The 26,985-nt window shown below is 33.2% G+C and overlaps 1 protein-coding gene across 1 annotated transcript; it reads right to left on the bottom strand.

Moving 5' to 3' along the window:
- Nucleotides 1–4,201: 4,201 nt before the first annotated feature.
- LOC145049436 (pantothenate kinase 2-like) lies at nt 4,202–10,308 on the bottom strand. Its single transcript, XM_078997846.1, has 22 exons — nt 10,117–10,308; nt 9,843–10,013; nt 9,725–9,747; nt 9,502–9,618; nt 9,293–9,412; nt 8,330–8,424; nt 7,994–8,045; nt 7,858–7,938; nt 7,660–7,772; nt 7,379–7,571; nt 6,634–6,842; nt 6,414–6,458; nt 6,284–6,332; nt 6,088–6,170; nt 5,837–5,953; nt 5,656–5,719; nt 5,401–5,547; nt 5,150–5,290; nt 5,004–5,087; nt 4,664–4,858; nt 4,503–4,574; nt 4,202–4,398 (listed from the first exon to the last, which is right to left on the bottom strand). Exons 1-22 carry the CDS (start codon nt 10,274–10,276, stop codon nt 4,309–4,311), a joined length of 2,421 nt encoding a protein of 806 aa, XP_078853972.1. The 5' UTR covers nt 10,277–10,308; the 3' UTR covers nt 4,202–4,308.
- Between the last annotated feature and the right edge of the window lie 16,677 nt (nt 10,309–26,985).

The raw sequence follows: 26,985 nt of genomic DNA, 5'->3' as shown, positions 1-26,985 counted from the left end.
GCAAAATATATATATATATATATATATATATATATATATATATATATATATATATATATATATATATATATATATATATATATATATAGAGAGAGAGAGAGAGAGAGAGAGAGAGAGACTATATGTATCATGAAATAAGTTTGTAGTATTGTTACATATATCAAAGGTTTTCCAAATGACTAATTAGACCACATAAATTATGCCTTAAATTTATTGATTGATTTAATTGTAATAAAAAATGCATAGTGACCGTAATGTGGATTTTCTTAGACTGAACGGTATGGGTACCAACGAGTTATAATGCGGGTGACGTGGCGTATGATGACGGCGTCGTAACGGGGGGAACACCGCCCCCCTATCTCGTTGCTTCTCGTCATTTGAATCTCGTTGGCACGGAGACGAGTAGAAACGGGCAAAAAATTAACCGTTTGAAAAATATTACCGTTTGAAAACGGTCAAATACATTAATAAAAAAAAATTACCTCTTTACATCTATATATATATATATATATATATATATACACACACACACACACACATATATATATATATATATATATATATATATATATATATATATATATATATATATATATACTCATTTCATTTCAAATCTTTCTATATTCTTATTTCTTTTCTAAAAAAATGGAGCAAAACCAAAACACCTCCCCATCATCAAACCCAAACACAACCTCGCCTCTCAGGTTTGCCGGTTATGAAGGTTATTTCAACCTTTTATCGACTCAAGGCTCACCACAGATCCCATACCAAGGCGCAACTTTCAGCCCCGCTTCACCGCCACTACAGTTTCCCAACTCACCTTTCTTTCAACAAAATCAAGGCGGTCAAAACCCAAATTTACAACAAAATCTTTTCTCTTCTTTTGCTTCGATGCAACAACAAACCAACCAACCATCGCCTACGACACAACAATCGGGTGAAGCGGAAGCGGGAGGTAGTAGGAACAAGAAAGGGAAAGGGAAAGGAAAATCAAAAGGGAAATCAATAGCGGTGGAATCTAAAAATGCAGACGTTCCACATTGGTGGACACCGGAAGAGGAATACGCTTTGACGGCGGCTTGGTGTGCTACTTCAAAGGACGAACTTCGCGGAAATGGAATGAAAAAATGAGCTTATTGGGGGGCGGTGCTCGACAAGTTTCACGCTATTTTAAAGAAAAATCCGTATCGCAACAACGACATGTTAAGCAGCAAATGGGGTATGATAAGTAAGCGGTGCAACAAATTCAACGGTATTTACAACCGGATTGCGGCACAACAACAAAGTGGAACCAACGACTTTGATTTGTTCAAAGCTGCTAAGGAACAATATCGGGTCTAAATGGGTCATGTTTTCGACTTTGAAAAATCATGAGAATTGTTGCGAGCGGATCCAAAGTGGAATAAAACGCCTACATCGTCGGAGGTTCAATCCAAAAGGTCTCGCAATTCTAGTTCGGTCGACGTGTCGGACGCACGGACTAATATCGACCTAAACACCGATGACGATGAGATCCCGGATGATATCCAAGAGATATCCCCACCACGACGACCGCCCGGACGCGACAAAGCGAGGCACGCTGCAAGACATGCGGAGGAGGTGGAGACGAGAGCAAAAGATGCGGCGGAAATGAGAGCGAAATTCGACGAACATAATTTGTTAATAAAAGAAAAAAATGAGTTGAAACGTCGTCATTTGGAATTTCTGGAAAGTCAGGCACGGGAGAAGCGGGAGCAAAAAGAAAGGGAACTAATGACACAACAGTTGTCAATTCTTCGGACAAGCGAGGATGGTTTAGCACATGCTGATCTAGCGATGCTACAAGCAATGAATGAACAAATTAGGAAAAAATATTTGGGTTGATTGTGTGGTATTTAGTAGTGATTTCAATGTTATTTTAGTTATTAATTTAGGTTTAAAATTATGTTTTTTTAATTGTAATCGGATTTTAGATTTTAAATATTATGTCTTTTTTTTTGTTTTTAAAATTATATGTTTTATTAAAAAAAATATATTAGTTATTAAAAAAACGCAAAAAGAAAAAAAAAACGAAAACAAAAAAAAAGTAAAAAAAAAACGAAATAGTAAAAAAAAAATACAAAAATAAAAATATTTATTTTCAAAATGTTGGTGTTACATCTTGTTGTATCTTGTTGCCCATTTCCTCACTTGGTGTTATAACACCACTTGCTTATGTGGCATGTGAGGTGGTGTTGCACCTTGTTGCCCACACCCAATGCTCTTAAGAGATGTATGTTATACATGCAATTAGATTATAAGGAGAGGCATACGTGTTTTACATTCTCTCCACAATAAAACACCCTAAATCATTTTGATTCGCTTCTTTAATCTTCTCCATCCTAAGAGTCTTTTGGACTTTTGGCGAATCAATTTATGATAAGGCACTACAATAATATGACATGATCATCATATCTTATAAAGATTCGATTTCCATCTGGGAAGTTCTTATCTTGTTCACCATTGTATCTATTTGAAATTGAATCAAAATGGATGAGAAATCAATTTACTTGTTTATGAGTTACGAGAAGGAAGTAAAAGAATACGAGAAAGAATATTATTTGACATATATTATCAATTTAACCAATAATTTTTTTTAATAAACTCATTCATCATATTTTATTGGACGATGGAAGGATGTTAGAACAATAGTCCAAGAATGATTTTTTGTTAGATGTATAAAATGAACATGTTAAACAAGCATGCAACACGTTTAAAACACTTTAATTCTTAAAGTTGATACAAAGCAATGTTTTATAAAGCTCGTCATATCACGTTATTGTTCCAAGGCTAATATCCGAAGTCACACCATAAGAAACACTCCCTTAAGTCATATATATATATATATATATATATATATATATATATATATATATATATATATATATATATATATTCAGGTTCATTTGAGACCATTCTAATTTTCTGAGACCGTGAGATCAAATCTAAAAATAATTTTAAAATACAAAATAAATGGAAAAATCCAAAAATTCTTTTTTAAATATTATTTTCAAAACTTGAATTAACTAAAAAAAATAAAAAAAAAATCTCTTTTTTTTTGAAAAATACGTGAAATATTCTAATAGAATATTACACTGTACATATTCTAAAAAATAATTTTAAAATGCAAAATAAATGGAAAAATCTAAAAATTCTTTTTTTAAATATTATTTTCGGAACTTGAATTAACTAAAAAAAAAATAAAAAAAAAATCCCTTTTTTTTTTTGAAAAATACATAAATTATTCTAATAGAATATTACACTGTACATATTCTAAAAAATAATTTTAAAATGCAAAACAAATGGAAAAATCCAAAAAAAAAAATTTTAATATTATTTTCGGAACTTGAATTAACTAAAAAAAAATAAAAAAATGCGTCTCACGGTCTCACAAAATTAGGCCGTCTCACATGAACCTAACCCTATATATATATATATATATATATATATATATATATATATATATATATATATATATATATATATATATATATATATATATATATATATATAATGTTGGATAATAGTAGAAAACAAATATATTTATACATATAATTATAAATTAAATATAAAAAGTAAGTCGCTCCTTAAAAAATGTCATGTCTTCGTTATGACTTGTAAATCTTGAGACTCGATTTTACTGTCATATCTCGCCTTACGTTATTTAGAACCTTGTTATAAAAAGACAATCGTAATTATGCTAACAAAAATGGTATTATTACATTAAACGTGTAATACTTTTACAAAGCAATTTCTAGGGTTGTATGTTTTAAAAATACACCTTATAAAAATCAACTCATTTAACATGGTCGACCGGTCTGAAATTTTGACTCCATATATACTTAGATAATTATTTACTTCACTGTCATTAACAAACAAAATTCAAATACAACTCAAATTAACTTATTAACCGGTGGAAATTCTCTAGTTTTGTAGTTTACTTTTGGTACTAATATCATAAAATCAATATCTTTGAATACTCGATAACAAAAATGCTTACCAATTTTATAATAGATAGAGAAAAAATATAACTGCATTAACTTGAAACTGTTGTATGTATTTTCACTAAAATATTAACACTGGCAACATTCTGTATAAAAAAAAAACCAAAGACTACCAATGATAATAATCTTTGAAATAAAAGCTAAAGATTACCAATGTTGTTAAAATATCAACACTGGGTAATTCCTATTTTAGAGAACATACTTCGAAAAACATTTGAAGACAATTTATTTAAGTTTATAATCAAATAAGATCAAGACCTTTCAGATACAAGAAAAATAAATGTTTTTATCTTAGTGGCTCATATCTACAGACACAATCATATATGTTCCCTTTGATCAACTTCTCTGCCAACCGTTGATTCTTCACCATTGCAAGCTACAAAACATTCATTCATCCATGCAATCATAATCATATAATCACTCTAATAAAATCCAATTATTTTACCAGATAAAATCATAAATAATCTTTTTTTTTGTTACCTTTAGAGTATCACATTTGAATCGAGCATTATAATTGGTATGCAAAGCTCGTCCCATGCCTTCCAAAATGACCTATATGAAATATTAAAAAAAAAAAAACGAGTCGTTTTCCAACTGAGTTGCAATAATAATAACTAAAAAAAAATTAGAGAGAAGAATACCAAGTCAGCATCTTTAGCAACAGCAGCCAGGTCAGAGCTGACCTGTCTTAAGTCAATGCATGGACTCCCACATCCATTTCCAACAACCATTAAAGGAATTGAAGGAAGCTTTTGTCTAGAACCTTCTAGAATATTATTCATTGCATCAACAAGTAAACCACCAGCTTCAGCCGCTCCTCGAAGAATGTCACAATGCTATAAATTACAATAATTATTGCTATTATTTGATTCTATTTGTTATTTTTCAAGTTGCAATAATCACTTTCAAAATGCACATCTAAGAAAAAACCCAAAAAATATTAGTATATCGGGCCCCACAAATTTTATAATTTTGGCATACCTTGGCAGCCTCGGCTACAATTTTCGGAAGTTCCACTGCAGTGACATCATTTAGTGCTGGAAGGGAGTTTGCAACCAACACAACCTACAAAAACACATGTCACATTGTCAACTGTCACTAACTGTTATTAATAGTCAATGACTTACTTCAGTTCCACGACGTAGCAATTCTCGAGCAAGGGGAAGCATTCCGAGTATGACATCAGCACCAGAGTTGTCAACAAAGAGCAATGCTCGTTTATGGGCTCCAAAACCCATTCTTTCCTTAAAGGCATCAAAATCATCCACCTGAAACAAATGCATTATAATAAATAATTTGTTTAGAAATTTTTTTCCACATGTTTATTTTTTTCTTTACATTGAGATAATGTAATGTAAAAAATTAAAAAGGCACTTACGCGCCAAGGTCTTTGCATCTTTTTGCGATTCATTCTATAGATTTCAATAATCGTGCCTTTGTGATAAAGATCAACACAAGCACTTGATCCCCAATCAAATATGTTTGCAGCAAGAACGCCTTCAATTAACGTAAGCAATCTTGTTTTCTGAAATGAAATTAAACTATTCATTTTTAACTATTGAAATTTTAGGGTATACTTAAAAAAAAAACTTTTTAGAAAATATTCGGTGTAAAAGATTTGTTGGGATTTTACCTCATTCATACTATCAAGCTCCAAGAGAAGGTCAGGCAAAACAGCAAGTGATGCCTCGTTTTCCCTAACACAATCAAAATAATTGAGGGGAAAGGAAAGGGAAAGTATATAATATAAGATCAAATAAAATAAACACAACATATCTTTTTTTCATTTAAAAAACAAAATCAAAGCTTCATACCTTTGTTTTATAGTACGATATGCATCAAAAAAATTAAACTCTCTCAAGCATTCTTCCCTCAACTCCAAAAGATTCGTTGGCCCTAATTTACCATATGCAGGAGGCTCCTCCATCAATCTACATGAATCATGATAATTAGTTAATTTCACATTTATCTTTAATAACCAGTTTCATTGCAACATTTCTTTATCTAATACTCTAAAATGTGATTCTTTTTCAAATTTCAATAAAAAAAAGTTAAAAAAATTTACCTTGCCAAGTGAGCAGAGAATTCACGAGCAAATGCATCGCCTCTTCTTCTAGCATCATCTGTTCCACCTTCACTAGCCACTGCCTGCATATTCAATATCAATATTAAAATGTTAATTCAAGATATTAATAACCACAGATACAAATGTTATTAATATTATTTTTAAAACACCACTAATTTGAAAAAGGATGGTTTACCTTGTCAACAAGATCTGGTAAATGTTCAGACAACACAGTGAACCAATATCTACATTAACAAGACATACAACATAAAAAAGAATAATTTTCATATTGAAGAAAATAAAATAACTAACTATTTAAAACTTACTCAAGTTCATTGGGGTCCGCAAGGTCAATAGTGTTAGGTTCATAGCTGAAAACAACCAAAATATATAAACTTAATGAGGGAAAAAAAGAAAAAAGGAGTAAGAAAGAGTCATCCATCTTTTCCCAATAGGAGTTTATATTATATATTATATATTACTGATTGAATTTTTATATAAAGAGTAATTTGTGTACCTTTTTTATATAAAGAGTAATTTGTGTACCTTTTTGGGTTAGATAACAAGGGGAAAACTTCTAATGAAGGAACTAGATGAAGAACACCAACATTTAAATTACTTTCATCAGAGCGTAAGATATCTCCTTTTGATGAAGGTGCCTCAAATCCACCTAAACCAGTGGTTTTTGGAGAAGCCATGGGAACAGGATCAGTGATTTGAGTTCCCTTTTGTACAAATTTTTCCATCCAAGATATCTGTGCATACACATATTAAAAGGTTGTGAATACACACAAACAACATTAACATAAATATACCACCAATAAGTGACAAAATGACCTAAAAAAAACCATATTGGAATCCATTCGGAAATAGTTCAAATATACAACATATCATGTTGCTGAGAATATGTGATGATGAATTTCACATGATTTGGCACATAAAATCCAAAACAAACATTACCACATGGACATGGGTTGTATACAACTATAGATAATATTACATCTCATCCATCAATAATTCACTTGTTATTTTTTGAGATACATATTTATATTTTATTAATGTGGTTTTTAAGCACATGTTCTTTTTTTAGAGAAGCATTGAGTACTTTCTTTTTGTTAGTGGGTCATGTACAGAATTGATTCCAAAGGACAATCCTCTGCTTTGAATCTTATTCCACTTGATGTATTTTCATGAAAACAAGTTAGAGAATCGAACCGAAATAAGATAATTAAACCACTAGTTGATTAAAACTAAGGGTAGTTAGGTAATTTAACATAGATGATACACTTGCCTTCTCACTCAAGTTACCGAGTGCAGGACCATGGATCTTTCCTCCACTATATGGAGCACCCATTGGAAATCTTTCAACTAATTGATGAACCATTAAGTGATCCAATCCATGCTTATTGTTGCTCATAAATGCACCTAAAGCTCCCAAAAACCCTTCATGACGCAAAAACATAGCTTCTGCCCCTCCTTTTGACCTAAAAAATATAACTTTAAAATTTTTTTTTTTAAAAAAAAGTTCAGTGGTAATAAAAAGATAGATTAGGTTTTGTTTTTATTACATACCAGAATTGGATTGCAAATGAAATTGTGTCCATGGTATAAGCATGACACCTTATAAAATATCCTCCAAAAAATATCCTCTTAATCCCAAGTTGTAACGCAGTTAAATAAGATATCTGTATATTAGAATTCAAATAAGAAATGGAGTTCACAAGATTCTTTTATTTTCCTTTATTGATGAAATTATTTTCGTTAAAATACCTGGCCAATATTATAAGAAATCATACGCAAGAGAGATAGAGAAATGTCTTCAGCTCTATAATCTTCAAATAAGATCAAGACCTTTTAGATACAAGAAAAATAAATGTTTTTATCTTAGTGGCTCATATCTACAGACACAAATTATCTTTGCTAAATTATCTTTCATTTCCATTTTCACCACTCCAAATCTAACAACAAATGTTATAGTTTTGATGAACTTTTGGAGTTAAGTCAAAGAGGCGACAGTAGATCTGTAGACATGCTAGTTGGTGACATCTATGGTGGCTTGGACTACTCAAAGGTTAATTCTGAATAAAGAAAATGAAAATTCTGAATGTTAATTGGTGTAAACAAATGTCATTATTTTTTGTGACATGAGTAGATTAATTTTAATATGTTATTATTGCAGATTGGACTCTCTGCAGCAACAATTGCTTCTAGTTTTGGCAAGGTGATTTCAGAGGACAATCACCTGTTGCACTTTGTTAACAGTTTTCCTAAACCCCAATATGTCCCACCACCTACATTTGTCCCATTAACCTGTTGAAACTTCCTGTCACCATCAACCTGTATCATGCAATATTTGAATCTTTATTAATTCCTACTCATTTATTTTGGGAAATTCAAAAAAGAATGTTTTTGCCTATTGCATTTATTTGGAACTAGGTGTGATACCGTGTACTACACGGGTTGATTTAAAAAAAGATTAAACATTAAATTAAAGTGTAAACAGAAAATACTTTTTAATGTACAATTTTTAAAATAAGAAAGGAAGAAAACATATTTATTGCAATTTAATATCATATATATGATATTTAATACTTTACATATATAAGTATATAACTTTAATTTTAAAAATTGAAACAAATCAAAAATTGACAAGTCTACTTTAATAAATAAAGGTTTTTTTGCCACATGTCACATTGTCATTAAGTTTGCCAAATGTCATTTTGTGGTTATTTTGAATTAATTTTTTTTCCACATGTCAATTTATGAGTTTTTTCTATTTTAATAAATTCCACATAATACTTTAATGTAATAATTACAATAAATATGATAATAAATAAATATCAATTTAATTAATAGACTTACCTTCTTATTTCAAAATAACCAAATTAAATCTCATTAGTTTATTCTTTATATTTATTTAAATTTAAAAGATAAAAAAATCAATTTTAATAATTCATTATTTTTATTATTTTCCTATAAATCCATAGTCCTTAAATATTTAGACATTTATCTTTATTTTTTTTTAATTATTTCATGTAATACATGGGTCTTACACCTAGTATATAATATTTATTTCAAAAATACCACAAAATGACAAGTGTCAAAACTCATGAGAAATTGACATGTGTCAAAAAAAACCTTTATTTATTAAGGAGGATAGGAGTATAAACTATAAACTAAAAAGAAATAAAGAAGTATCTATCACCTTCATCATGCTAACACCAGATCCAATGTTAACAAGAAGATATGGATACAACTCATTATGATCTATCTGCACAAACTCCTTATGACCTTCCCTATGAGTGAAGGCTTCATGGCGAATTGCCTAACAAAAAAAAATAGGTCGTTTAATTTATATGTCATATAAACCAAAATACTCAAGTTTTTTTTTACATATAAAGATTTTTGAAGCACCTTTAGTAAAAAATTTGCACCAGTTACAAGGCAATCTATTTCATCTTCTTTTTCAATGCTAACCCCAAGTTTTTCTTTAAATAAATCTGCGAACTTGTAGGCCCCACCACCAGTAACCTTTCAACCATTTTAACAAATCAATAGAGATACAAAAACCATCCTTTTTTTTTAAAAAAATTAACATTTTCTTGAATATCAATGAATAATGAGGTGTATTGAATACCTTGATTACTGCATTATCACCATCTGTTATACATGATAGAAACAAGTTCATATAAATAAAAGTTTATATGAAAAATTATCAGAAACTTTAGGATGATACAAAAAGAGTTGAATTGCACCTCCTATGTGAAGCTGCTTGGATTGGATGAATTCTAAACACTCGTTGATTTTGTTTGTTTCAAACTTTATGAAATGGAGCCTCCCTCCAAGAATTGGGGAAGACTTGTTTCTTTTGTCATTGACTAAAAACTCCTCGTGTCTTGAAAAATAAATCAGCTTAATGAGAGAGCCTGGTGCAAATTATGCAAAACCAAAGACATTATCGTCAATTTTTTTTTTCAAATTATGACCAAATTGCGATAGAGAGATTCCCAATTAGAACAGCAAATTCACCTCCAATATCCAGTGACAAATGTGAAATATCATCAGATTGATTAGGTAACAGAATCGTGGGATCTCTTTCTTCAAAATTCCCATGAATGGCTGCACCACTAAGATCAAGCAGAGGCCGACTACTTGATCGCTGAATTGAAGTTCCAACCGGCGACACCATCTGTTCTTCACTCTCTAAAAAACTTTTTTGATCCTTTTCTTGGTTTCTTCGCTATAATTTTCAGCATCCCCAATATCTTTTTCGTCCCTTCTAACAACACCCATCACTGAATTCAATGATCTGCTCCGGTCAAAGTATAAATTGGGTTGCGCATTTGTTGACTTCATAAACAGAAGAAAATATATATAATTGATTATCTTTAAAACGAGATCAACAATCACTAATATATATACTTTTCAACATTGTCTGCGGGAAGAAAGGTGCATAATTCCATTGTGCCCATTAAGCGTATGAAGCCAAATTTGATTGCATACCAATATCAATATGATGTATATATAAAAAAAAGAGCTGGTGAGGGGGGAGGGGGGTTAAACGATCGCCATTTTGAAAGAATCTAACGCCAAGTGATTAACTCTGGAAACCTAGGGGTGTTTTTGAAAGAATCTAACGCCAAAATCCTTTTTGGAAAAGAAAAAAAAACAAAAAATGTTTGGCAAAATTAGTTTTAAAAACTATTTTTTGAGATTTTATACAAAGAAAATGAACTTTTTTAAAAAGTCAAGAAATCTTGATTTTTTTGTAACTTTTTCAAAAAAGACTTTTGGGTTGTGAAAAACTAAACCAAAATGGTGAAAGTCCAACCTATTTTATTTTCTATCTTATTTTTTACTCAAAAAATATATTATTAAAATATTTTATTTTTAACACTTATATATATTTTTGTTAAATACATCCCTTTACTATTTAGATTTTAATAAATATTGTATATTATATTTTTTCATTACAAAAATATTATAAATTATATTATTATAAATAAAATGTTTATATATAATAAATTTAAATTAATTATAACTTTATTATAAATAATTATTAAATAAATAAGATTATATTTATAATAAATATATCAAGATCATGATCATATTTGATTACTATATTTTATAAACTATGTTACCGTATTTCAAGTCTTTAGTATATATTTAATTTTTTTATATGAATTCAATAAATAAATATTAAATATTTATGATTAATTAATATAAATTAGTATATAATATGATATTACAAATATTAAATATTACATTTAAATTATAATTAATAGACAAAAATAGACTAAAAATGTATAAAATAAAAATGAAAATGACTAAAATTAGCAACCGAAACTTCAACTCAATTTTTGGAGATATGAATACTATAACCCAAAATATGGGGTTATACTATTCATATCTCCAAAAATAAAGATGGAAATGGCGTAGGGTTGGAGGAGAATGAGGGAAGAAATGGGGTAAAAAATGGAGTTTGAAGGTGAATTGGAGATGCCCTTAAGGGTGAGAAAGAACAATAGAGCTTTTTGACTAGTAGTCCAAGAGAAAATCACAACTTGTTTTATATCCAAATAGGTGTATGAATATTAATTATAACTAAAGTTAGTTATGTAAATTGTTTTATTAAAATATCATTACAACAAATTATTTTGGTTAGGTAATGTTGATTTTGGTTCTGATGGATCTAATACATAATTATAAACTGTATTCTATATATAAACCATCTAAATCAAATATGAACAACGTTACATCAATGTTGTCTTCTTCTATGTTCTCCAAAGTAAATGTTACACCAATGTTGTCTTCTTCTATGTTCTCCAAAGTAAATACAAAAGGGGCAAACCCAAAATTTTATATAAGTTATCTTTGACGTACTATTTGAAAAGTTAATTAATCGTTACAAACTAATTGTTATATGAAAAACTAGTTAGTAGTTGAAAAACTAACTATTATACTAAAATTAGTCGATAAAAAATGATGTTTAATAAACTATCTGATACATAAAAGAGCATTTAGAAAAATATATTTTTTATAATTTAAATAAGGGATATTTTGCAAAATTTTAAAAGCTTCTAAAAAACTAATCTGATTACTTTTTTTACAAAGATAGCTTATAAATTACTTTTTGGCTTGCAAAACATGTCAACATAATTTATTTTTTTTTGAAAAATAAGGTAGTTTATCAGCTAGTTGTGATACCCCAAACACAACTATAATCATGGCTTAGCCTTCTGAATCAAAACATTTTTCTTCAAGATAATCCTAAAAGCACGTTTAAGGTGTAGTAGTGACTCTATGGTAGTTGGTTTTACATTTGATTTTAGGAAAAACTTCATGAATGGTTCCTGTGATTGTCCAAAATCTGAAGTTTAGTCCTTATTTTTAAAAAATTTCACAGATGGTGCACGTGCTTTCAAAACTTTTGATGTTTGGTCCTTATGCCTTACCTTGTCAACTTTCTACCGTTAAGTAAAGGACATTTTCGTTATTTTACTACCCCATGGACCATTAATGAGGTTTTCTCTTATTTAAAAAAATGAAATTTAATATGTAAGGAGTCTCTCTTTTTTTCTCTCTCTATCTCTCTAGCTCTCTCTCTCTCTCTACATGGCACCAAGAACATGAATACGAAATCGTTTTTTCTTTAAAATTGTTTTTAGAACTAAAGAAACCTAGAAAACAAGACTGGAATCGCTTTGTGTGTGTGGTTTTGTATCCAGAAATTGATTTGTGCGTGGATATTCATCCCCACAGAAGAACAATCGATCATGGTTGAATACATGTTTCCAAAGCCTCCAAAGAAGAACAATCGATGCATACATGTTGAGTAAAAATATCCAAAAAATTATGAATCTATAAATCAGATTACAAATTCAGAGCATATTACATATTCAAAATTCCAGATTACAGAATAATCCAGGTGTCAAATATTCATATCAGTTCACGAAACATAGTATCATAGCAGATCCAAGACCAGAATACCACATATTTGACAAGTTCAAATTCCTCAAACTCGTAAAATTGCCAAATCCTAAAAGAATCAGTGTGAAATTGAAGTTATTTCTAGCCATATTCAGTGTCTCAAGATTCTTTAAACTGAAGAGAGCACTAGAATCATCAATACCTCTAGATAATATACCCATAACTTGGCCCCTAACGTTGAAATTAACTCTTATACATGTGCAATAATCTGCTTTATTTGGTTCCTAAGACACAAGTTTTGATGATAATGAAGAACTGAAGTCTAATTCATTCTTCAACTGAATCTGAATAAATTAATGGTCGTTTTGACATATACCAGAAACACCAAATAAGATTAAGTAAAAGGATATGAAGAAAATCTGAAAACATAAGTGATTTCTTAGAAATGAAAAGTAGAGGTCAAGACACCCACATGATGTAAATACACTGCAGAGGCTCTATAACTAAAACCCATCAACTAAATAATGAAAAAAGAATACCTTTTTCTTCTTTTATGCATTTGAACCTAAATTTTCTTTGAAGTATCTGAGAAGCAACGAAGGTTGAAAATTGGAATCGGGTGTAGTTGGAGTTGACCTAATTTAATTAGGTGTAATCGGCATCTGAAGATGAGATGTTAGCTTTGATTTAAAGGAATCTAGGGCTATTATTGATGGTTTTAGCGTTTAGTTGTTGACGCGAGGGGAAAAAAGGTGAAGATCAGAGAAGAGAGCAGGTTGTCAGTAGAGAAAGGATCTAAAAGGGATGAGAGAGAAAGAGGGGGGGGAGAGAAAGAGAGATAAAGAGAGTGTGGGACCCTTTTGTAACACCCATAAAAATCATGCCAAATTTAAACTTTTCAAAACATTCAAAAACCAACAGTTATTACAAAACTTGTTTTCAAAATAGTTTAGTGTCAGAGTATCCCAGAATCAAATCATGAAAACATAAGGAGGTGTATGATCACGCCTTCGCCTTCCCATGATCATCAGAAGTACCTTATACAAAATTAACAATTGTAAGACCGAAGCTTAGTGAGTTCACCCAAAATACCAACGCCATACAATCATAATCATATCATATAAACAAACAACGTGCATAATGAGCCTTTAGCTTGACTGGACCGCCTCGCAGGGCCTTCAGCCTATCTGGACCGCTCTCCGAGCCATCGACACATCTAGACCGCCTCGTAGGGCCTTCATCCTATTCAGACCGCTCGTCGGGCCTTCGGTCTGACTAGTACGCCCTTCTGGGCTTGTAGTCTATCCGGTCTGCCCTGCAGGGCTAGTCCAGATGGTGAGCAACCCGGGCGACCGCCCAGGGCCCACGTCTCCAGGGGGCCCAAAATTTATGGGCTATGTAGTGCATATATATATATATATATATATATATATATATATATATATAATTTATTACCTAAGTGATTTTTAGAGCTTAAAGTTGGTTCAAACTCAAACTAGCTCAAAAGATAAACACTTTGGTTTACTTGTTATTGTTAATTGAACGCATTTATAGTGAAGAATAAATGATATTTTTTTGATCTTTATTATATATGTCTTTAAGGGGCCCTTATTTTTTTTCGCCCTGGGCCCCATATGCGTTTGGACCGGCCCTGCGCCCTGGGTATGTTGGCCTTTAGCACAAAGTAGGACCGCCTCAACCCAACCCCAAATCAAACAAACATGTGCAAATAAATATCATACGCTAGCATATATGACACTCATACCGATCCAACAGATCACAAATCATAGCAACATCCTATGACCAGGATAACGACCTAACCGATCACTAACATAGTATTATCCTATATACCAGGAAACCTACCAACCAGGTCACTAAGCATATCACCGTCCTAACTAACAGGATGCAAATCAATAAGCATATCATGCAATAAACCTGGATACAAATCCGTAAGGGCCGAAACTGGCGCCTTAGACCCTGTTGATATAGTGAGAAGAACTCACCTCACAAGTAGCTCAGAGTGATAATGTTAAACTCCTCCAAATTACTCTCCAACTCCAACACCTACATCCACCAATGATCCACTTCTATAAATTCCAAAATTACTAAAATATCCCCAGAAGTCAAACTGGTCACCCCTTTGTCAAAGTCAAAGTCAACAGTCAAGGTCAACAGTCCATGTTGACCCAACTCGTCGAGTGCAGCTCACTGACTCGTCGAGTCCTTCCAGAACTCGAGAAATCATGAAAGCCCTAGTTGACTCATCGAGTTCCCAGCCAACTCGTCGAGTCCATCCGATGTCCAAATGTCGGGAAAAACCCTAACTAACTCGTTGAGTCTTCTCACTGACTCGTCGAGTCCATGAAAAACTAATACATTCAATCTTCATCCGACTCGTCGAGTTGGCCATGCAACTCGTCGAGTCCCTTCAGTCTATTACTCATTCAGATATTTTTTAAGCTACCCTAAAGCTCCAAATTGCAGATCTAACCTCCTAGGGCATGGTTTCCACGCAAATTTGCAAACTTTACGTACATGCAACGTCCTAAATGCCAAAACCAAGCTAAAGGAGGGGTTTTAGACAAAGATGTCACAACTAGAAATTTTATGCCTTGTAACTACAACACTTAAGTAAAATTATGAATCAAAAACTTAAGAACATGTATGATGCTTACTTTATGACAAAAAAATTCAATCAAATACACCATGCAAGCATTTCAAGTAGTCAATAGGCAATTGGAAACCCTAGAAGTTCTTGTTTAAGTCCACTTTTGGACTAGGACTTCCTTATTGGGCCCAATGGACCAATAAGCTTCCAATTTGACCATCTTGGGTTTAGAACTCTTAAATGGGCTCTAATTGGACCCATTTTCATTTAATTCAATATTTTGGGCCATATTGGGCGTAGAATGAAATAGAGTAATATTATGAACCATTTTGGACCATGATTAACCTAATCTAGCCTAATAAAGCATAAAAATCACATTTATATTTTTTTGGGCCAACAATCATTCAACCTAACTATAATATGGGCTTAGGGTCCTCTTTCCCCTCTCCATTCTCGGCCCAAGCCCACAAAGAGGAAGGGTTGACTTTGTTGGGTGCCACCTCACTTTTGCACCAAGGATCTCCATGCAACACTCATACTTCCATGCAACTATCTTGTCAAACCTCTCTCTTCTCCTCTCTCTTTCTTCTCTCGGCCGAATCCAAGAACACACACACACACCCACATTTCATTCTTCATTCTCTCAAGAACACACCACAAATCCCTTCACTTTCCCTTCAAAAATTTCGAGCTTCAAGGGCTTTGCAAGGAGGATCCTTCACAAAAATCATCATCTAGGTAAGTTGATGCTTGAATCCATACTCTAGACTCCTTGTTCTATACAAAAATCTCTTCTTAACTCATAAGAAATCATGATCTTGCATCTTAGAATCACCTCAAATTCGAGATCTTCATCAAGGTGTTGCTAGGGCCGAAAATCACCTCACTTTCTTCCTTTTTCTTCTTCAAGTCGAAACCACAACTCAAGGTGAGCTTCATACCCCTTATTTTTTTCGATTTTTATAAGTTTTGTGGGGGGAGAATACAAGCAAATGTGTAGATCTATGAGTATATGTATGCTTTGTGTGATTTCTATGTTTATATATATGTTCATATGTGATTGTGGTGTTAGATCTAGTCAAAAAGACCTTAAAACCGAGATCTACATTAAGTTGTATGAAATAAGTATAAATTATATTATTTCACAAAAATCATTTCTAGAAAAATAACCAAGTTGGTTAATATGAACATCTTTGGGCTTAAAACCCATTTTTGGACTCAAAATGCTAAAAATATAAAACTAAAGGGCCCAAAATGTCAAAATACAAATTCTGAGGGATGAGATGAGTCAAAAAAGTTTCAAAAATGTATTTCCTGGAAATTTACCCTTTTGAAGGATTAAAATGTGAATTTTTAAACATAATGGGCCAAAAATGAACTTTTAGGTCCAATAAAGCCCAAATTGCGAGATTTTCAAATTAGAGGGGCTGAAACTGCACTTTTCTGTAAAACAGGGGACTACTAGTGTACCAAGTCCATTTCAAGGGTTAAAAATGCTTTTCAAATTTAGAAGGGACCAAAGATGTAAAAATTTTCCATTTTGGGTCAAAATTGTAAAAATTGCGAGAATAAAGGTTTCAACCGAGAAAAACTCCATTTTGAGAGACAAAAACTGTTTTTCAAGTAAATCGGAGCTGAAAAATATCTTTTCAACAAGTTTTGATACTAAAGTGTCAAGAAAAATGGTTTAAGGACTAAAATGGAAATTCTTTTATATAAAGGGTTAAAAGTATAAATTTATCCAAGAAGGAGCTTCAAAAGAGAATAATTCTATAGTTTTAAACAATAAATCCTTTATGATAAAAATACTAGTACCACGACTACCGGTCTCGAATCAACAACGAATCAAAAATCAATACACGACGATACTTCAATACACACGCGGAAATTCACCAGAAGTCAATACACACGTAAGAATTTACCAGACGTCGATACACCATCTTTGGGCCCGAAAGTTTCAAATCGTGCTTGTTGGGCATAGCTAGCCCAATGACATGATCTTTAGGCCCGAAGGAAATGCGCTTAGATGTTATTGGGTCTTATACGACCTAATACAATGTAAAAGGACTTTCAATAGCTTTCGTGTTGTTGGGCCCCAAGGGTCCTTTGGCACAGCTAGTAAAGTCGAGAAGTCAAATGCGAGTCAGACCAAGGGCCTTTCGCATTCACGGTAGCCTTGAACGACTCATGGAATTAAAGAGGGCTTCGCACCCTCCTTTCTTCTTAGGTGGTGGGGCTATGGGAAGTCAGGGTGGTTGGATTAGGTGAGTAGTACAGACGACGCCGAAGGGTTCGTTTGTATAGTCATAAGCTAGCCATTTTCATTAATGCGTGATTACAACAACTCACCACCCTTAATTAATCCAATGTCACCTGGAATTATCGAATACACACGTCGCAATGGTATAACCAAATATAAAACGCGTAATTTAAAGTATTAGGAAAACATCGGGTTTTCCTAGGGATTTCAACACTTACACCTACGTGATGCATACCAAGTATAACAAATTTTCATACTTATACTTTTTCTTACTTACAATAATCTTTTCAGAAAACATCGGATTTTCTGGTGGTTTTTCAAAATAATACAAAACATTATGTTTCAAACATTACTTATGAACTCACCAACATTTCATATGTTGACGTTTTTCAAAATACTTGTATTCTCAGGTAACAGGTAAATCGAAGGAAAAATGTATCCAGTGATGTCTTATTGTTTGTTTAACTAGTATCGAACCATCTACTTTTTGGGAATGTAATGTTTTGAAACAATGTACTAAATGTAAACGCTACCAGTTGTATTAATTCAATTCTTGGTGATGAATGATGTTATGTTTCATGTATATTCATTGTGATGGTATTCAATTGAGTCACAATAGCCCTCGGACGTTTCCGCCGTCTGGTTCGGGGGTGTGACAGGAAGGGCTAATGCTTGATATTTTAGTGACTTTATAACTCTAAGGACTTAGAGGAGTCCAGATCTTGAGTTACAACTCCAAATCTTACCCAATGTGACATCCCCAATTTCACGGCCAGAACAGACCGATTTGTTTACGCTTTGTTTTATAAATCAGAGTGATCGTTTAAAGAAAACGGTTGCGGAATTTGATCCCAAAATAAAATATGATAACCATTTATCAAAACATTTCTCAAAGAGAATGTATTTTCATTAAATAATAAAACCTCGGGATGTCATGTTCCGATACAGACACATAAGCATAAACAGAACTTACATTATTTACACTAAAGATTTTACATCTCCTTTAATCTCTCCGTGAAATATATCTTCATATCGATACTTGTGATACAAAGAAAACTGAGTGGGTCAGGCTTGGGAGCCTGGTGAGCATATAGGGTTTTCAACCCTCTATAATACAGTTATTATATTCAATTATCAAACAATCAACCCAATTACCCATCCCCATTATCTTCTTAAGGTTTTACCCTAAGAACCAACTATCCTTCATTCATTTATTCGTAAGGAATTTGGCACGAAATCCATTGCTGCCAAAGTTTATTTATCAGGTACTAAATCCATAGTTATTAGGCGCTAACTCCATAGTCGCCAAGGTCTACTCAACAAGCGCTAACTCCATAGTCGCCAAGGTTTACTCAACAAGCGCTAACTCCATAGTCGCCAAGGTTTACTCAACAAGCGCTAACTCCATAGTCGCCAAAGTTTACTCAACGTGCGCTAACTCCATAGTCGCCAAGATTCATCAAATAGGCACGAAGTCACATCGTTGCCAAGGTTTATACAATAGGCGCTAACTCCATAGTTACCAACTATTCCATCTACCTATGTTCTATCCAACAATTTTGTAGATATAAATACTTACACAGTTTAAATCATTTAACACCTGTATAAAACTCCAATTTCCATGCCCATCTCAAATAGACAAATAACATATAAACACATAGCACGTATTTCATAGCAAATACTTCATATTTATGTGTTAGAAGAAAGTAACTACACACTCACACTTATAAACAACAATATACTTAATACACTCAAACCATACTTGTATTATTATCGTGTTTATGAAAGGTAGTATACACTCACTTGATCAGAAGATGATCAGACAGCACTACGGCTTGCAGAAGTAGTATATCTCCGCAGATCTGGAAGATCTTCACAAAAATTGGACTTCTCGCGGGCAGAGCTTCGGCTCGGGAATCTCGCTCTTCGGGATTCTCGGGGCTTCGGATCTTGCTTCGGGATTTGAGATTGAGACCGGGGCTTCGGGACACTTCGGGCACACAAAACGATGCAAAACGGGAGAGAGAAAAATAGCAATTGAGCCGGCTGCCCTCGCATCCTATTTATAGGAGGCTGGAGCCTCGGAGTACGCGGGGCGTACGTGTCCGAAACGTCACTGCATGCGTCATCCGAAGAACTCGAGTGCGAAGGTCGTCATGCTTCGCTGTACGCGGGGCGTACACTCGTACGCGGGGCATACTTCGGATGAGTCCGATGACTCGCCTTCGGATAATACCGGGATTTAATAATTAAATTTAATTATTAATTCATTAATAAACTTCGAAAATTCATATCTTCTTCATACAAACTCCGTTTTTGACGTTCTTTATATCCACGTGTAGGTGAGACTACGCTCTACGACTTTCGTTTAGACTCCGTCGGCTAATTTTGAATTTTATTTTTATTATTTATTTTTAATAGGTCGGGACAGAAAATTTCGTTATAAATTCATAACTTCTTCGTTTGACGTCCGTTCTTGCCTAACTTTTCTTCGTTTCACTACTAACAACGAGATCTTCGATTCTCGTTTAGATCGCTAAGGCTAAATATCACTCTAACGTGAATTCACTTTTTACGTCATTCAGCGTTGTGCCTATTCTGTCGCGAAACTTCAACAAGTCATAACATCTTCGTTATAACTCGGATTTTGGCGTTCTTTATATGCACGGAAACCTTGTAACATATACTACAACTTAGTTAGGATTATTCATCCTAAATAATCTTCTATCAAAAAGTCATTTTTGACGCTTATTGTCTCTAAATTGACTAGTCCTAATCTACGGGCGTTACACCCAACACCCGAAATACTCCACAAATATACTAAAAATGGTCTTAAACCCAAGAAAAGGGGATCTAATGCTTGAGTGATCAAGTTAACAACTTGTTACCTTCAAATGGATGCCCAAACGTTGTAGATGTTGGATCTACAAGCTCCTTCCCATTCCAAGCTTCTCAACCTTCCAACTTCTTCAACAAAATACACCAAAAGCACTCTTTTAGTCTCTCAAGCTCAAGGAAACAACAAACAACGGTTATGGTTTCTTCTCTGGGTAATGAAGTGGTAAGGGAGGCCACAAGGCGTGGATTAAGTCATTTATATAGGGTGCAAACCCTAAAAATTAGGGTTTCATTTTCCAGCTCCTACTCGTCGAGTCAGGGTCCTCCAACTCGTCGAGTAAAACTCATAAATCATGCGGCCTAATCCACTTCTACACGACGAGTTGGGGGCAACCAACTCGTCGAGTAGATATAAGAATATGACTTTAAGCTTTTAAATTTTATACTTGGGAGTCGGTATGTTACACTTATATATATATATATATATATATATATATATATATATATATATATATATATATATATATATATATATATATATAATAAGAGAAAACCTAATAAATGGTCTCTGGGTATTGAAATGATGAAAATGTCATTCACTTAACGGGAGAAAGCTGACAAAGTGAGAAATAAGGACCAAACATCAAAATTTTTGTAGGCACAGAGACCATCTATGAATTTTTTTTAAACTTAGAGACTAAACTTCAAATTTTAGAAAAAGCACAGGGACAATTTATAATGTTTTTTTTCTTAATTTTAGCTTATCCTTTTAAAATGATACTTCGCTTTGTGACATTTTATTTTTGTTTTTGAAAAATCCAACTTAAAAAACACAGTTTTTTTTAGGAATGGGTTGGTTCATAACCTACAATGAGTGATCTCATTTGTAAAACCACGTACCTACAAATGTAAAACTGAATGTAAAATTACTTACCTACAATTGAGTTGATCAAAAACCTATAAGTGAGTGATATCTTATTTGTACAAGAGATGTGAGTTAGATGGCTTACACAATAAATACAAGTCTATGATTACGTATTAAACTTGTCTTAGTCATGTAGATGTCAAATCATTGTTTACCTATATAATACTGGTCATAATGATAGTTTTCGAATAAATGAAGAAAATTTAATGGTAAATTCCATATAAAAATAGTTTAGGTAGTAGTACATGATGTATATTACATTACTTTCTTAATTCATATATTTACATAATTAACATTTAATCTATTTATTACCAAAAAAGCAAGGTAGTTGACATAACCATATAACTATTATTGTTCATATCTATTTTCATACTAGTAATCATATTTTTAGTTATTTCTTTAATTTTATTATCAAATAAGATAATAAAAACTTTACAACCTAATTTTTTCTCATTAGTCATAAAACACCTATAAATATTATTTTTAAATGGATAAATTAAAATATTCGTCATTTTTCTCCTTCTCTAGATATTGTATTTAATATATTAATTTGGTCTTTTATACACTAGATAGTAGATTCATAACTATTTCTACAAAATTGTGTAGTATTTTTTTAAAAAAAAATCATTTATTATATAACATTTATGGTTTTAATAATTGCAAGCAATGAGTTTGCAATATATTGTAATATTGTTATGAATCAGTTAATTCATCTAAATTATCATCTTACTTTTCATGTTTGCTAGCCATTCTACTTATGATAATTCTAGAAGCTAAAGTTAAACTTTGACGGGATGATTCTGTCATTTTTATGTTGAATAATTCTTAATACAAAAAGTTTTTTTTGTTAACAATTAAACTAGTTATCTTTTCAATGGCTTTAATGACAAATATTCTATTTGTTATGTTAATATTTTAATATCCTCTTATTCATTTTCCAAATATATTTTTGAATTAAACTATTTATAGTTTTCTTAAAGTTTTTATCTTCAATTTTACAAGGAATTATCTTTTTTTATTATAGTTTTATTTTTGTAACGCTTGTTCCAGGTATCATTTATTTCTCTAAAATTTTAGGGTTTTGGACTGAGACTCGACGAGTTGGGGAGCTCCAACTCATCGAGTACGAATCATTATGGGCGAGGGATGAAGGGTATACTCGACGAGTAGACGATGGAAAGGAAAACCCTAATTTTCTAGGTTTTGCACCATATATAAAGAACTTATGGTTCATTTATGGCCTCCCTCATCGTCTTTACAGCCCAGAGAAATCCTAGTTCGAGCTTTACACCTTCTTGAGTGTGTGTGAGAGCCTTGGAGAGTGATTTTGGTGTGGTTATGAAGGAACTTTGTAACACCATGAAAATTTACAATAAATTTAAACTTTTCAAAATCAACCCATATTCATAAAATCATTGAAAAAAGGTTTTCATTTCATTTATTACCTGAGTATCCTAGATCATCAGCATAAAATTTGAGGAGTGGTACGATCACGCATTTGCCTTGCCATGATCTCCTGAATTACCTGAAACGTTACACTGAAACTGTAAGCTCGAAAGCTTAGTGAATTACCCCCAAAATACCACATGCAACATATATGCCTTTCCAGGCCATAACTCTATGGGGTCTTCCGATCCGAATGTCTCAGGGGACTTCCGTCCCAAACCTGGTAGGCCTTCTGGTCTTACCCATGATGACCTTCCGGTCCATACTCTATTGACCTTCCGGTCCATGCTCCATTGACCTTCCGATCCATAACATACAATTCATACATACATACAGTTCATACATGACATATACAGATCACATATCATAAGACAACCTATATCGCATACTCTTTGTAACTCATAAGACCTCCCTGCCATACATATATCTCATACTCATATCGCAATCCTACTCATACGAATCACATAACATCTATCAACTTAGCTAATACTTCTCATGGTAACTAAGACCTTCCGGTCGCACATATAATTCATACTCATATCGCATCCATACTCATACGGATCACATATCATATTGTTGAGTCTATTGAGTTGCGTCATGGGCTCGGTCCGTAGCCTAGTTTGAATGCCGGTATTGGGCCTGTCCAGCCGTGCATAATTTTGTATTAGGGTTTAGTATATAAGCTGCATGCATGCAGACTTAGAGGTTATCGCTTTCATTGTTTTTGTTTCACATCTTTTGTAAACCCTAACTCGCCTCTACAGCGGAAGTTCTTCATCGAGCTCTGCTGAGGCGTGACTCTGTTTTGAATCATAAGCATAAGTTTGATTCTGTTCTGTGTTCATACTCGTACTGATCTTAAACTGTTTTATTACTTTTATCGTACTTATGAAAGATCTAATCGATCTAAGAGTTTTGAACTCATCAATTGGTATCAGAGCAAGAGATTGTGTAATCGATACACACCTCTTATGTCGAAGAAGTTCATAGGGTTTTAATTCCACATTGATTGATATTTATTGAGCCGTCACTCTTTATTGACGTATCTCATTAATGGTTAATCTAACCCTAATGAAATATTACAAGTCTGATCTTTTATAGGTTATCGATCAAAAGTATTTACAATGTCCATGGACGATTCACAAACCAATCCGATCAATATTTCCAACAGCATAGGGTCTACAACAAGAATACCAATCTTGTATACACAAGACTATGAAGTTTGGACGCATCACTTTGAAGACTACGTGATTGGATCAGAGGACAATGGGTATCTAATCTGGGAAGCAATCACTTCAAGCCCATTCGCTTACTCAAGCACATCAAAGATTGTTAAAACACAGAAAGAATACAATCAACTTGTCAATGACGTCAAAGACATTCCTTAGGATGAAAAAGAGAAGTTTCAGTGCAACATCAAAGCTCTACGGATGATAAGGTTTGCGATGCAATCAGATACATTTCGTTTAGTGAGTTCTTGTGCTACAGCTAAGTAAATCTGGGATAGATTGAAGGAATTATATTCCACAGATGAAGATCTGGAACACTCCATCCAAACTCTCTTGTTATCTGAGTTTGGTGACTTTAAGCAGAAGCCTGAAGAAAAACTTGTTCAAACTTTCGATTGCTTCAATCATCTTTTGAGTAAGATGATAAAGCATGGAATTGAAAGAAAGGTAATTGAACAAAAGGTCACTTTCATGAATGGCCTCAGATCTGAATGGATGGCTGTTGTGTCAACCGTCAAAGCTCATGAACAGTTCAAGTCTTACTCTCTGACAAAACTGGTGGGTATTTTAAAATCCCATGAGAATGCTTTATCAAAGGAAACGAATGTGGTCTCGGGTCTGGGTTCTTTAGCTCTTGTCTCCAAAGGAAAGAGTTCGGTTGAAGAAGAAGAGGAATTAGATCTTGCAGATTTTGATCTAACTGGCGAAGAATACGCCATGATGGTGTCAAATCCCAGAAAATTCATTAAAAAGTAATTCCCAGCCAACAAGAACCGAAACTGGCAGGGAAGTTATAGCGCCGAAAGGATCAAGGAGGAACCTAAGATGGGGTCAAAGTCCGAAGAGTCAAAGAAGGAAGCTAAAGTTGGAGGAGACTCAGGATTTGACTGTCATTACTGTGGAGGCAAAAATCATTTTGCTAAAGGCTGTATGCTGAGAAAGAAAGAAGAAAAGACAAATGAAGAAGATGAGGAAGCGAGCCTCCTGAGAAGATTGGAGGAAATAAAGAAAAGAAAGTCTACTGTTAATAACTATACCATGAATGCTTTGGTTGTGCAGGGTACAAATAACAGTGATGAGTTCGGTGGTGTGGAGGTGTGGTCCATAGATTAAGAGGATGATGAAGTAAGGAAGCCTACTCACGGAAAAGCTATGCTGGCAAAAGCAAAACAGGCAACGGGGAGATGCTTTGCGGTGACCGAGGGTGTATCTCAAATGAGAGGATACATAACTGATGGGGGAGTTGAAGAAGAAAGAGAGCGAGAGGACATATGTTTTGCTGCCAAACCTGTTAGTGCTTAGATCAATGAATGTGATGAGTTGATCAAAAAGGTACAAAATATTCTTGCTTCTCTAAAAATACCTGCTAATAATTATGAAAAGGAATTAAATAATTTAAAGTCAAAATTCTCAAGAATAAGTAGCAGTCTCACCCAAACCCGTGTCACAAATTCTAACCTAACTGATCAAATCAGCAGGATTTCTTCAAAGAGTGAGGAACGAAGAATGTGGATCGAGCAGAAGGAAAAGGAGTTAATTAGATCTAAAGATGATTCTATTTATTTGCAGAGAGACAATCTTAAACTTCTTAAATAGAGAAATGTTTTTGTTTAATTGCTAAGAGACTCTATTTTAACATCACTCAGTTGCATCTTGATTGTGAAATAGGGAAGAAGATACATCGTATGATTTTACCTTTCCTCGAATTAAAGGAGGACGAAATCGATGCTGAAGCCTACAACTGTGAAAGTGTTATATCTTCTGACGAAGTGTCTCCAGCATACAAAATAGGCCTGGACAAAATTGAATCCTACATAAAGTCCAAGGACCACAAGGACATGCTCAAAAATCTATTAGATGGAAATGATAGATTGAAATTGAGAGCCGAAACTATATAAAAATTTGACTCCTTGAATGCCAATTTAAGTTCAGAAAACAAAATTGATGTTGAAAATACATCTGAACTTAATGAGGATGATGATATGAGTGAAATTTCTGTAGAAGATTTGGTAGACTGTTCTGAATTAGCCAAAACCGAACCCAAGTCCCATAAGAACCTAATTTATGAAAACTCTGTTGGGTTTGCTCGTTCCTGTACCGACAAGTCCAAAGTTCTAAAAACTAAAGCTGTTATGTACCAAAAGGTTCAAACTACTCCAAACCAAGTCTACACAGTGACTGAAATCACTCCACAACAAACTGCAGAGTTAACTGCTATGGTAGAAGAAGACAATGCTGGTGGATGTGATGAATTCTTCTGGTCGACCCAATAGACAATGCAGATGAGACGAAGGGTCTTTCTCAGAAAACCTCATGGAGAGTGAAAGGTAGATACATACCTGAACCACTAAATGAGCCTACAAAGTACGATGTGCCGAGCACAAGTGGAACTAAACCCTCTTTGGACGAACCGATGCAAACCATGAGTGACACTTCTTCAACAAAGAGTGAATGATGTGCTCATGCTTCTAAAAGAAAGGCTAATATTCATAGAAATCCAAAACAGGTGGCTGATCGAAAGCATCAAAGAAATCTGAGATATAAGAAGAATCTCTCCGAAAGAAAGTGATTTTGGAACTCTCAGAATCCTAATTTTGTAAGGATTGAAAGGAAGTCTAAATTAGAAGAAAAATCAAGGAACCAGAAGAACAGTTATGTTTCT

Source organism: Lactuca serriola, chromosome 5 (assembly GCF_051521515.1).
Source record: "Lactuca serriola cultivar US96UC23 chromosome 5, Lser_US96UC23_V15, whole genome shotgun sequence".
Lineage (NCBI taxonomy): Eukaryota > Viridiplantae > Streptophyta > Magnoliopsida > Asterales > Asteraceae > Lactuca > Lactuca serriola.
This window is presented reverse-complemented; position numbering and strand designations above follow the sequence as displayed.

Coding starts and splice junctions, on each gene's coding strand:
- LOC145049436 (XM_078997846.1), bottom strand. CDS start 10,276: ATGGTGTCGCCGGTTGGAACTTCAATTCAGCGATCAAGTAGTCGGCCT. Junction 7,773..7,857: donor TTTCTTATAATATTGGCCAG/GTATTTTAACGA, acceptor TCTAATATACAG/ATATCTTATTTAACTGCGTT. Junction 5,954..6,087: donor TTCTCTGCTCACTTGGCAAG/GTAAATTTTTTT, acceptor TGATTCATGTAG/ATTGATGGAGGAGCCTCCTG.